At 39.6% G+C, this 13,276-nt stretch overlaps 1 protein-coding gene across 2 annotated transcripts in view; it reads left to right on the top strand.

Moving 5' to 3' along the window:
• LOC145398926 (uncharacterized) overlaps positions 1-13,276 on the top strand; it is a 52,590-nt gene that overhangs the window by 16,555 nt on the left and 22,759 nt on the right. For both annotated transcript variants that reach the window (XM_080271663.1, XM_080271662.1), the window contains 4 exons: positions 2,423-2,592; positions 5,066-5,186; positions 6,554-6,681; positions 11,656-11,813. In XM_080271663.1, coding sequence (XP_080127789.1) covers positions 2,423-2,592; positions 5,066-5,186; positions 6,554-6,681; positions 11,656-11,813 — 577 coding nt within the window. The remainder of the gene's footprint in view (positions 1-2,422; positions 2,593-5,065; positions 5,187-6,553; positions 6,682-11,655; positions 11,814-13,276) is intronic.

Here is a 13,276-nt window from a genome sequence, read left to right as displayed (position 1 = left end):
TGAGCATACTGTTGAAAGTTCTTCCACTTTGGTATTTTCTCTTTGTTTCTGGATCCTCCCTAATTCCATCATTAGTTAGGAATAATGTCATGATGATGGTGTATGAGACTAATGTGTATAATCCTTTGGTTACCACTACTTTACCATATATATGCTGTATTGGTTCTGATTGACTTGAGTTTGAATTGGTATAACATAGTGCTGTACTGTGTCGCATTTGGTATGGAATCAGGTGGTTTGTAGTTTTTTATTAGTTGATTAGTTTTCAGTGTATGCACGTTTGTTATTTACTGATGCCTCATTAGCATAATGCAAGAATTTACTGAGCAGTTTATGATTTTTATCCCCCTCAAGCTAGTTTACCTCCATTTCAGTTCATTACTGCTGCCACTAGACTATGATATGCTGTTCAGCTTAGGAAAGGCCCAGTAAAAGGATGCATTAAGGATATATCTGTCCTTTCTATTTCAGAAAAAAATATCCAGTGTTGGATATAGTGCATTGTCCAGAGATGGCAAGAATAAAATGAATGGGAACAGGTTTCATTCATCATCTAATCCTGTGTTGCCCGGGAGGAGCATAGGAGTCTGGGGCTAGGCAAGTTGGTCCTGACATTTAAGATGAGAGTGACCAGCCTCACTCATCCCTGAATGGCATTATGTGAGCAATAAACCCCAACCACCCTTTGGATGTAAACGTGCACCGATTGGAGCACTTTAATTCCCCATTAAACCACCAGTCGCCATAATTTGGTTATATGGTTACAACCAAACATAGTAAATGGTTTCCTGGTGTGCAGGAAACCTTTTGGCTTGTCACTCAGTGTAGAGTCACCCGTCGACAGAAGGAAAAGGAGAGGATGAAAGAAAGACAGAAGAAACAGGAAGGAAGGAAGGAGGGAAAAGGCAGGTACCCGAGAACAGCACTACATCAAGCGAGTGGATAGTGAGCACCCGCACGTACCACTAAGGTATAATTATTCCCTTGTAAAAAGGAAACAGGGAAAAAGTATTGTGTGGTAATCGTAGGGGCGTTTGTCTTCGTATTGTAATAAGAAATAATATATGGTAGGATACTTATTGACAGAGCTAGGGAAATAACAGGAATTAGTGGGAGAATAATAGGGGGGTTTTAGGAAGGGAAGAGGTTGTGTAGATCATATATTCATCCTTAAGTCTTTAGTGGAAATGTTTCTAGAGAAAGGAAAGAAGTTGTATGCATCCTTCTTGGATTTGGAGAAAGCATATAATAGAGTGGATAGATAAAGAGTGAGGAAAATACAGGATAAAAAATATATGGAGTGAATGGGAAGTTGTTGAATGCCATGAAGAGTATGTATGAGGGTGCTAAGGCTGCAGTGCATGTGGATAGTGAACTGAGGGAATTTTTCTGCCTGAATGTTGGATTGAAACAGGAATGTCAAGTCTCCATGATTGTTTAGAGTGTATATGGATGAGGTTATAAAGAAGACACAAGGTAGTGCAGTGAATGTTGGAGTGGTCCTAGTGAGAGAGGGCAACATTTGGAAACTTCCTGTATTGTTGTTTGCAGTTGATACTGTATTGTTAAGTGAAGATGAAGGGGAACTGCAAGGCTTGGCGAATGAGTTTGGGAGAGTGTGTAAGAAACGGAATCGAAAGATGAATGTTGAGAAGAGTAAAGTTATGGTCTTTGAGAGAAATAAAGTCACTGAGTGATCAGTGAGGTTGGGTGATGAGGAGATGGAAAATGTGAGTGCATTTTAGTACGTGGGTAGTGTGATGAATAAGGATAGAAATTTGGAGGATGAAGCGCCTGAAAAAGTACAGCAAGGAAGAAAAGTTGTTGGTTCTTTGAAAGCAGTGATAAATAGGGGAGTGAGCATGGAAGTAAAAAAGTTGCTCCATGATAGCACTGTGATACCAACTCTAACATATGGAAGTGAAGCTTGGACCTTGTTGGAAGGACACAAATCGAGAGTGAGAGCTGTAGAAATGAGTTATTTGAGAGGAGCATGTGGAGTTACATGGAGAGACAGACTGACAGATGAGGAAGTGAAGGAGCATTGAGGTGTGGTTGTGGATGTGAAAGAAAGCATTACGAAAAATACATTGAGGTGGTTCGGCCTTGTGGAAAGGATGGAGAGCGAGAGACTTACGAGGAGAGTGTATGTGAGTGAGGTGGAAGGGGGGATTTAGGGGGAGGAAAATGATGAGATGAAGGGATGGAGTGGAGAGGTATATAAGAGAAAGGGGTGTGAGCTGGAGAGAGGGCAGAGAAATGGCAGGGGACAGGGCAACTTGGAGGTGAATTGCTTGTGGCCACCCTTTCTGGGCTTAAGGCATTTGACAATAGCTAGATAGATAGACAGGTATCCCACAGGTCAGTGGGTGAATGTTATTTGTGTTCTATATAATTTTCCTTCCATAAATCCATATTGCAGTGACATGAACACAATGGTGGAGCTGACATCATTCCAAGCACTGAACCGAATGCAGCCATTCAATGTGACAATGTCCTCCTCTGCAATGGCCATGATCAACGCACATGCTCATCTTACAACTTCGGAGGTTGTGGGCTACCTTGCTGGCCAGTGGGATGTCACTAACCACAGTCAGTATACTCTTTCCTCTTCATCATCATCATCCTTTTTCCTTTCTAAAGATAGAGTGAGTTGGGTTACTGAAATAAGGAAAAAAAGTGCAGTAGGAGAACTAACAACAGAATATTTAGTAAATTAGGCTACATAATTATTCACACATCTTTCAAGCCTTCGTAATCATGACTCAGGTTTTCCCTTTATTTTTGCTTACAACTACCCCATTAGCTACTTTGTCCTTTTTATTTTGTTATGTTTATAGTACTGCTGTATCCATCTGTGGCACAGTGTATGTATTATTTAATCATTTTCCCCTTTTTTTTTTAATTTTATGAATTTCATACTACAGGAATTCCTTCTCTTCTTTTCACAGTTGCTGCCACACAATGATGGTGTGCAGTATTTCATTCATTGATAATAGTAAATATTTCTTTATGCATATTGCCTACTAGTAATCTGTAGAGTTACCCTTTAATGATAACATTGATTTAGTTTTGAAGGATTTATTTAGATGTGTATTTATCCTTTAGTTTGAATGTATGGTAGTGTAAGCAGCTCTCTTTATATTTAGTAACTTTAGGAACAGCCACTTTACCTGCAAGTGAAGGGACCTGCAGAAAGAGTTGCAGCTGCAGACTTTAACTATTGTTACCATATCATGCCTGGAAGTAGGTGAAGGCATCTGTCATCCAGTCACTTGGTGTAGTGCTGCTTACCCCTTTCATCATGTCTATCATTCTTTTTCTGTATCTGTCCTCCTCTCTTCCTATTTCTTACATCCTTCCTACCACTGTTTCTTACTCTTTTTTCCTCTTTAAGTGGCATTACACTGAGTGACAAACCACATGGTTTCCTATAACTCAGAAAACCAGTTGCAACTGATGGTAACCTTATAGCCAAATAACAGGGTGACATGGAGCTTAGTATGGTGCCCCTGCCAACTGGAGAGAGGTAAGTACAGTGTCCACCAAGGAACCAAACCTTCACACTGATACCCGTGCTTCACTGTGGTGAGGTGCTGTCAGCGGCTTGAGTTTTTTTTTTTTTTTTTTTTTTTTTTTTTTTTTTCCCCATAGGATAGCCCTGCATTGGCAGTTGTTTGCCTTTGGTTGATGGGTCTTCTCAGTCAGGCAGACTGGGGTAGCACAGCTACAGCAACAACAACAGCAGCCATAGCATGCAGCAGTCTTTGGTGTCATACCCACTGGTTTCTACTGTTGCAACATGAACTGAAGTATTTGTAGTACAGTATGCCCATGTTCTGTGGTAAGGATGTTCAACAGCTCTCTGAACTTCCTCCAACCATTCCTTGCCCTAGTCACAGAGCTAGCTCCAGGACCATCTTCAGCACATAACTTTTTCCCCCATTAAGAAAAGGCCTCCATTCATTCAAGAGACTCAAAAGCAAGATCACAAATATCATACCTGATAATATCTACATTTTTTCTCATCATTGTTTGAGTGAGTCATTGCATACAGGTTCATCGTATAATGAGAGTTTCATGTATAATCAGTCCAACCATCCATCATTCCGTCATATGTTCGCCTATCAGGAGCATAGGGGCCTGGAACTATACTGTTCACTCTAGATACTCAAGGTGATAGTGGTCAGTCGCTTATTCCTGAGTAGTATTATGTGAGCAGTTATCTCCTACCAACCACTCCTCAGATATAAAAAAATCCATCACATAGCAGTGTATTGTATATTGATTCAGTGGGGATATGTTTTTGGCCAAGGGTCACTCAGCCAACAAGGTCTAAAAACAAGCTTTGGCCTCACTTCAAGTGGCAATTATTTCATTTTACTTACTGCTTACCTCCAAAAATAAGTCTGAACACAAATTTCCAACTCATCTTGATGGTAGTTATTTCACTTCCTCACAGCTTGAATTCCATTACCACAGCATTATTCCATCATTGACACTAACACACCTGAAAGTGACAAGTTCAAAGATTATCTTGGAACAAACAAATGACTGTACACTTACGGGTTGGCAATGGTATAAGCAAATGTAGCGTTCATTGACCAGTCTTGCATCATATGGGATCATAATGACCGTAATAAGCAGAAATGCATTGTATATTGAAAAATGATCCTAACTTTCTCATCATTGTTTGAGTGAGTCATTGCATACAGGTTCATCGTATAATGAGAGTTTCATGTATAATCAGTCCAACCATCCATCATTCCGTCATATGTTCGCCTATCAGGAGCATAGGGGCCTGGAACTATACTGTTCACTCTAGATACTCAAGGTGATAGTGGTCAGTCGCTTATTCCTGAGTAGTATTATGTGAGCAGTTATCTCCTACCAACCACTCCTCAGATATAAACCTTTAACCTATAAGGCCACATTCGTTTGGAACACCTTAACCTGCTGGACCACTAGGCATACATTTGTTGGTTTTGTTCCTTCCATACAACACAGTAAATGGTTTCCTAGAGTGCAGGCAACATTTTTTCTAACAATCGTTTCATCCTTGCAGACTTGATAGTGTCACATGCTCTACCAATACGATGCCGGCTTGGTGATGGAGAAAAAGGCCGGGTGGTGGAGGCAGCACTTTTCACGGAAATGGAGAAGCTTAATCTTTCCCTAGTAGGATGGTGAGCCTGTATGATGTCTCTTTTTTGCTCCTCATAATGATACTTTATTTTCCATTTTACTTAGAGAACCATTAGACAGTTTAAGTTGATAAGGACTGAAAATAGTGAAGAGGTCAGCAAAAGCTGCATCTGATCTCCCTAGTTTGTGTAGTCTCTCATGTGTTGAATAAAATCATCTGAAAAATAGTAAGAAAAATATCAGAAATACATCTTCTGCATGAAGGAGTTAATCTTCTCCATCCATCCACCCATCATCCAATCCTACGTCGCCCCACAAGGAGCGTAGGAACCCGGGGCTAGGCAAGTTGGCCCTGACATTTAAGATGAGAGTGACCAGCCTCACTCATCCCCGAGTGGCATTATATGAGCAATAAACCCCAACCATCCCTTAGATATAAGCCTACACAGGCTCAATCCGATTGGAGCACCTTAATTACCCACTAAACCACCAGGTGCCATAATTTGGTTATATGGTTACCACCCAGCATAGTAAATGGTTTCCTAGTGTACAGGAAACCATTTGGCTTGTCACTCAGTGTGGAGTCAACCCATAGGCAGAAGTAAGAGGAGAGAATGAAGGGAAGAAAGACAGAAGAGGGAGTGCAAAGTCACTCATAGGCAGAAGAAAGAAGGAAAGAAAGACAGTAGAGGAAGGATGGAAGAGAGGAGAGTGCAGACACCCAAAGCAGCACTACATTGAGTGAGTGGATGGTGAGCGCCCCCAATTTGTTTAATGGATTTTTAAAGTGTTATTTGGAAATCTTGCAAGTTTACTGATCACTTGTTGTGATAATTATTTTGTGTGTTCATTTGTACTTGTATTATGTGTTTAATGTACGGTATGTCCAATCTGTCTAATCTAAAAATGATGCCATGATTCTTCTCAAGGAATTCCCATATTGGAGTTGGCCATGGTACAGCTGATGTTTTCTATGGACTGGAAGCTAAACCAAGTGCCAAAACCAGCTAATTGCTTCCCAGCAGTTGCTGGAAGCTGTTGGGAAAAAAGATATTTGATATGTGTTATAAAATTTGTAACAATGTGAAAGTCTCCAGCTGGGACTTGACAATGCACAGTCATTCAGAAGGAGCACCAAGCGACAGTACTTGTGGCTGAATTTTTTCTACTGAAGAGCGGAGATTGTGTGGATATTTGCCAAGTTTCTAGCTCCATTTCACTCTCGTGGTAATACCTTCCTGGGTCGATGGTACCCACCCATCTGCTACCTCTGATTATGTAGTTATTGTGCTGGTATGTCATATTAGTACTTTGCTTATGCAGAAGAGTTTCCTTTATTTCTGATATTGTTTTTATGTGTACCTCACTGTCACTAACGAGTTTACCTGTCTTGGTGTTTGTTTTACAGGTATCACACCCACCCTTTTTCCCCTCCTCTTCCTTCTCTTCGTGATATAGACTCTCAGCTGGAGTATGAACTAAAAATGAAGGGTTCCAATGATGCCAGCTACACTCCTTGCATTGGCCTTATTGTGTGTAAGTATCTTGCTTTTCCGCAAACCATTATGCCTTCTTTCCCTAGCCAGTAGACAAAAGTATTACATGGACTGAAATTCACAACTATTTTCAATTTCCAATACCAAGTATTGTATACTGTACGTTGTGCATCTAGGGCTCAAGGTCTGTAATGTCTTATTACATCAAAACAGACACAATATTTTTCAATTACAAACAAGACTGGGTCAGTAGGACATTATGTAAAGAATATAAATAGTAATACTGCTGAACTAAACAAACATATTCAGGAAAATGTTTGCCAATAGTGCTGCTTTCAGGTTACTGCCCTTTCCTCTCATCCTTCCTTCTTTCCTGCCTTCCTCTTCTGTCTTTCTTTCCTCTTCCTTCTGTCTACAGGTAATTCTACACTGAGTGACAAGCCAAATGGTTTCCTTTACACCAGGAGACTATTTACAGTACTACACTAGGTGGTAGCCATATAACCAAACTTTGGCACTGGTGGTTTAGTGGGTAATGGGGTGCTTTATGGGGTGGACGACAATTGACAATCGTCATGGTCGAGCCTGCCACAGACGTCGTAGGACACGCATGCTCATGAATCATATGCTGCATTTGTTTGTGTGCACCTGTGATAGGATTAATGTCATTCCTACTTACAAAATCACTTACACTCTCCAATGAATACACACAACAAGAGCTTTTTCATTTGTATGAGTCATACAAAAAGGTAAAAATATTCTAATCTGGCAAGTCTAGCAACTAGTCAGCTCATTCATCCCGTATAATTTAATGCTTTCTATGTTAATTCTTTAGAAATGAGTAGATTTGTATCTCTTAATATATGGTTTCAATTAATATATGGTTTCAATGAGGAAAGTCATATTTTCCTCCTCTGATACGATTTACTAACTTAAATTTATTAGTGCCTAAATTCGCCTTCAGTCAACGATTTCGACAAACCGTCCCAAATCCAGGAACGGTCAACAGTCATTTTTTGCCTGCTCTGAGAGAGGTCGGAAGGCTGGACTGAAGTCGAGAGGACGCACGCTGAGAATCTGAGATGTCAGGATCGTACTGTTGTGTTCCCCTGTGCATTAATAGGGGTGACCATCAATTTCCTCAGATTATGAATGATGAAATTACAAAATAAACAATTTGGATAATATAGTGTCATATACAGTATGTATATATTTCTCAAAGTGGCTAATCAATCTAGAATAGAATATATTCTCTATAATAAGTATATATATAAAAAAATATATATATATATATATATATATATATATATATATATATAAAATATGTGCTTTTCACTTTCACTCACAAAGTACACACTGCTTCCTACCCAGATGACTTAACACTCCCACACACGCTTCATGACTGGTGTACTACAAAAAGACTCAGAATGGCCTCTTTTATGGTAGAACACAGTCATAACTCACACCTCACTATCAACAACATCCCCCTTGTCCCACATGCACACAAAATCTTTGGTGAAATGAAAGCACAGTAACAGAAGAATTTGGTAATATCTTGCAGCATAGAGCAGTTAGTTAGAAGCTGATCTGTAAAAATATTTATCTAAGACTGCCTTTCTGAAATTATCTTGATGTCCTCAAATGTGAATATTACAAAATCTTGGGTGCCGCAATATTAGTAAACAAAAGCAGAGTCTATCTTGTCCCTGGGACTGTACCTTCAATGCGCATGCGCCACTTGGATATTTGGGATGTTACGAGCGTCGTACCGATTTTTTACTTATATTGGCTAGTAATCGACTTGAAGAGGGCAATTACAAAGTATTTCATTCCAGCCAATAGTGAGTAATGTAACTCCACCTCTTTTAGTACAATAAAAGACTACTGATGCAAAATAAATGAGGATCTTGGAGTTCATTTGATGCTAGTCTAGCTGGATAAATATTTTTTACGTATTACTATGAAAATAATAAGTAGTTTGCCTTCATTTCTTCTCAATTATTTGAGAAAAAAATAATTCCTCTACACATTACAAACATTAATTTGAATCATAAGTCCACACAAAGATATATTATTAATGATTCATGAGAGTGCGACTGTTCACTGTCAGTGGCAGGCTCGACCACTTCAATGGCGGCTCCAAAGCACCCCATTAAGACACTCCAGCTGAATTGATCATATGTAGTTTTATATCGGAGGGGCGGTTTGGGTTTATTTCTCATGTAATGTCACTCTCATCTTAAATGTCACAGCCAACTTGCCTAGGCTGGGGCTTCTACGCTCCTCATAGGGCAACACAGGATTAGATGATATATGTATGTTCACAAGATGGCCAGAGCTGTGCTACAGGAGAAAAATAATGGTGCTTATTCTTTTGTATAAGTACTAAGGTGTAGGTGGTGTGCCTTGAAGAGTGGTGACAAAAAAGAAATCAGATATTAGAATGTCTGGTGAGTAATGAACAGGGTGGTTACTGGAATGATGAGAGCTATATGGATCAGATGTTTTCAGTAAAGCTGGAGGGGGACACTGTCAGTTTGTGACACTGGTTTAACTGGGCAGTGGAGCTTCCCATTTATACAGCCATCCCTTCCCCCTCAAAGGAGAAAGGTGGCCTGAAGAAGAAAAAGAAAAGAAACTGGCTTTAAGTCCACGAGGTTCACATTAAGATGAACATGGAGTTGCAGCTACTACTCCTGTTTTCACGTGAGAAGTCAGTGATGATGATTCTAAGCTCGTAAGTAATTACAGTGTCTGTTTAAGTTTTTAAAATGAACTGTTGTATAAGGTGGTTCTGATACTTATCACTACCTTAATAGCTCATTTGTGCAGCTATGGCTTCATGCAGAAAGTGCACAGTATAAATTGCCCTTTTTTATGTTCTTTTTTATCTGTTGAGTGTATTTTTCTATCTTTTCATTCAAGGCTTTATCATCCTGTCTTGAACATGGGGATCCAGGACTAAACTAAAAAAATATAAACATTTAAGGTGAGAATGATGACTAGCTACACATCTCTAAGTCATATTACTGGAGCACTGTAGTAAACCCCAGTCACCTCCCATTTGTAAACCCTGATTGGACATATCAAGATGTGCCTTAACTCAAGAGACCACTAGACATCCATTTGGTTGTATGGTTACCACCCAGTTTAATAGGTTACAGAGGATTTGCATGTTAAGTATCATTGGTAGCTGTAAAGATCTTATGCTAGATCTTTTATTGTTTAGTACCAAATATATGGAAAAAGATATTATTATTATTATTATTATTATTATTATTATTATTACACATCCCCACCCTGGCGGGGCTTGGGGACAGATATTGTTTTCGCTTGGTTTGTCTGTCCGTTAACAACTTTACGTGAAAACTACTGGTGCGATTTTGACTAGAATTACAGGGATCGTGGACTAAGACCTGATCACCTGATTAAATTTGGGCTATATTGGGCCAAGGCCCAGACTGTAGGTCTAAAAAATGTATTATTATTATTTTTTTTCACCTTAACTCCTTTCAAATTCATCATATCGACATGAAACAAAAACATAAAAGTGCATCTTTCAAATCTGCATCATATAACATGCCTCATTATATCAGAGAGGTCACCCCCCAGTTAACAGTAGGGGTGTCAGTGTCATATGGGTTGGGCCAAAAATTTCAGATGGGCATAAATTCTTCAATTTTCACCCGATTTACTCCAAATTTGGTATGTGACATCTTGACTAGATATCCTGTTGTGTTTATAACACAACTGCCAGGGACAGGTTGGCTTTGCCTTGGCACCGCTTCTTGTTCTTGTTCTTCTTCTTGTTCTTGTTCTTCTTGTTCTTGTTCTTGTTCTTCTTGTTCTTGTTCTTGTTCTTCTTGTTCTTGTTCTTCTTGTTCTTGTTCTTCTTGTTCTTGTTCTTCTTGTTCTTGTTCTTCTTGTTCTTGTTCTTCTTGTTCTTCTTGTTCTTGTTCTTCTTGTTCTTGTTCTTCTTGTTCTTGTTCTTCTTGTTCTTCTTCTTCTTGTTCTTCTTCTTGTTCTTCTTGTTCTTCTTCTTGTTCTTGTTCTTCTTGTTCTTCTTGTTCTTGTTCTTGTTCTTGTTCTTCTTGTTCTTGTTCTTGTTCTTGTTCTTGTTCTTGTTCTTGTTCTTCTTCTTCTTCTTCTTCTTCTTCTTCTTCTTGTTCTTCTTCTTCTTCTTCTTCTTCTTCTTCTTCTTCTTCTCCTCCTCCTCCTCCTCCTCCTCCTCCTCCTCCTCCTCCTTCTTCTTCTTCTTCTTCTTCTTCTTCTTCTTCTTCTTCCTCTTCTTCTTCTTCTTCTTCTTCTTCTTCTTCTTCTTCTTCTTCTTCTTCTTCTTCTTCTTCTTCTTCTATTTCTTCTTCTTCTTCTTCTTCTACTAAATCTTCTTCTTCTTCTTCTACTCCTACTTCTACTTCTTCTTCTTCTTCTTCTTCTTGAAGCTTCTTCTTCTTCTTCTTCTTCTTCTTGAAGCTTCTTCTTCTTCTTCTTCTTCTTTGATGATTTCTGGTACTTGCTTCATGCTGTCTCCAAATTATTTTACTCACCCCAACAGATTTCATTTCACTGAAGGGCTTAGACATAATCTCCATTATCCATGTCCCAAAAAGCAGTTTCCTCTGAGATGAATAAAAGATTCTTGAATTGCATTAACTAGCAGTTGTTATGGCCCCTGGCTCATCTGAATCTGAACCCACTGGACTGCAGGCTGATTTTGCCTTTCCATATAGTCCACCATCCTCCTGTTAGGGGATAAGGAGGGAATTGAGGGATGTTTGCATAACCAGGCGATGGAGATACACAGTTATATCGATGCCACCATGTGAATACAGTACATTCCTTACCACCACCAAGAATAAAACAAAACATATGTCCTTGAGCTGAAAGGGCTAATAACTCAAATGGAAGAACTGTGTCCACATACAGAAATGGTATTTTTCCAGAGGATGCAGCAGTTTTGATCCATTTAGACACTCTTCACCTTCATACATTGGTTATGTCTGTACCTCCACAGCCCCGTATGTGCGAGGAGGTGGACAGGGTGCATCGGCTTCTGGGTTTTGGGTGATGCCTCCTCCAGAACACAAGCCTCAAGAGTATGGCCGCCCCATGAGCATCCAGTTCACTATTGTACAAGATGCATTCATGCCCAAGGATACACTCATCCATGTGGTAAGCCTGTTCTTGCTGCTCTCTGGGATGTTTTGCTTGTGTGACAGCCTAGATAAATAATGTCTGTCTGTCATCTAATCCTTTTTTTTTTTTTTTTCCCCATCAGATTTACATTGACACCTTTTTTGATAGTTGTTTTTGCTGTGAAGTTCAAGGTAAAGCTACTGGAGTATTGACTATGAAAGTTCTGTCATTACCATAAAGCTGAATTGCCTGTTTCCCCCAATTTAGAGTACAGTACCAGTTGCATGGAGAAAGGTGTGTCATATTGGAACACATCACCAGTATCCAGTATACAAGTTCTTTTTATATGTTGCCATTTTCCCATAGCCTTTTTTATAGTTAAGTGGGGGAAATAGGCAATTCAGCTTTATGGGTAATGAGAGAACTTTCATAGTCAATACTCCTGCGACTTACCTTGAACTTCACAGCAAAAACAAATGTTAGAAAAGGTTTCATTGACACCTTTTCTGACATTTATTTATTTATTTATATGTTCAACTATGGGCATAGGCTTCACAGCCTGCTCCCAAGGCCCAGTAGTCCTCCTACATATCATACACCTCTACATGTCACCACTTCGTCGCTAACACCCACCATCCTTATTGAATACATGCTAGGGCTGTTTCATGCAGGACTGGTGTATTGGTATTAATGGGGGTATTTTTATGACATGTCGGTGGGTCTTCTGGTAGATCGGTAAAGTCTGGTTTACATGAAATTCAAATCCTTAAACTGTTCCCTGCCCCAGCGGGGATTTGAACCTGGGTCCAGTAGGACTGCAGGCCACCTCTCTACTGATTGAGTCACCGCCTCCCCCATTTTCCTATAGCCTTTTTTACAGTTAAGTCCGTAGTTGTTGTTGTTCAACTCCGGTCTGTCTGTCAGGGTGACCCATCAATTGCTGGGACCATCTGCCCCCAGCAGGGCCATCCTTTGCAGCAAACTAATGTTTCCCTGAAGCTGACAGTGCCTTACCACAGTGAGGCGCAGGGAAAGAGTTGAGGTTTGGTTTGTGGATGGATACCACATTTGTGTGTCTCCACCCAGACCTAGAAAGGCAGTGACAATTAAATTGTTCATATTTTTTTAATTGCATACACTGTACTGAAGATTAATTATTGAACAAATGAAAAGAAATATAATTTCTGCCCACAGCTTGTGTACCGTCGAAAGTAAATGCTAAACCTAAGTCACGCCGATGACGGAACACGGCCGGTGTGTACCGACTGATTTGCGGGTTCCAATCTGTCCATCACATCTCCTTGACAGAAGACTGTTGTCTAGATATTGTTTTTGTGTTGAATTTCATTCAAACCAGTGATATAATATTAAGGACTAAGTATTCCATACATTTTAGTTCAAGCATTTTACTATTTAAGACAAGTAAAAGGATGTGGGATATGAAGGTATTAAGTAATCATCATTACAGCCTTAGTTCCCACCAAAAATGGTGGAGAAGT

Source organism: Coenobita brevimanus, chromosome 47, assembly GCF_032717465.1.
Source record: "Coenobita brevimanus isolate Jiangsu-jjx chromosome 47, ASM3271746v2, whole genome shotgun sequence".
Lineage (NCBI taxonomy): Eukaryota > Metazoa > Arthropoda > Malacostraca > Decapoda > Coenobitidae > Coenobita > Coenobita brevimanus.
Note: the sequence above shows the minus strand (reverse complement) of the source record. Positions and strands in the feature narration are given on the sequence as shown.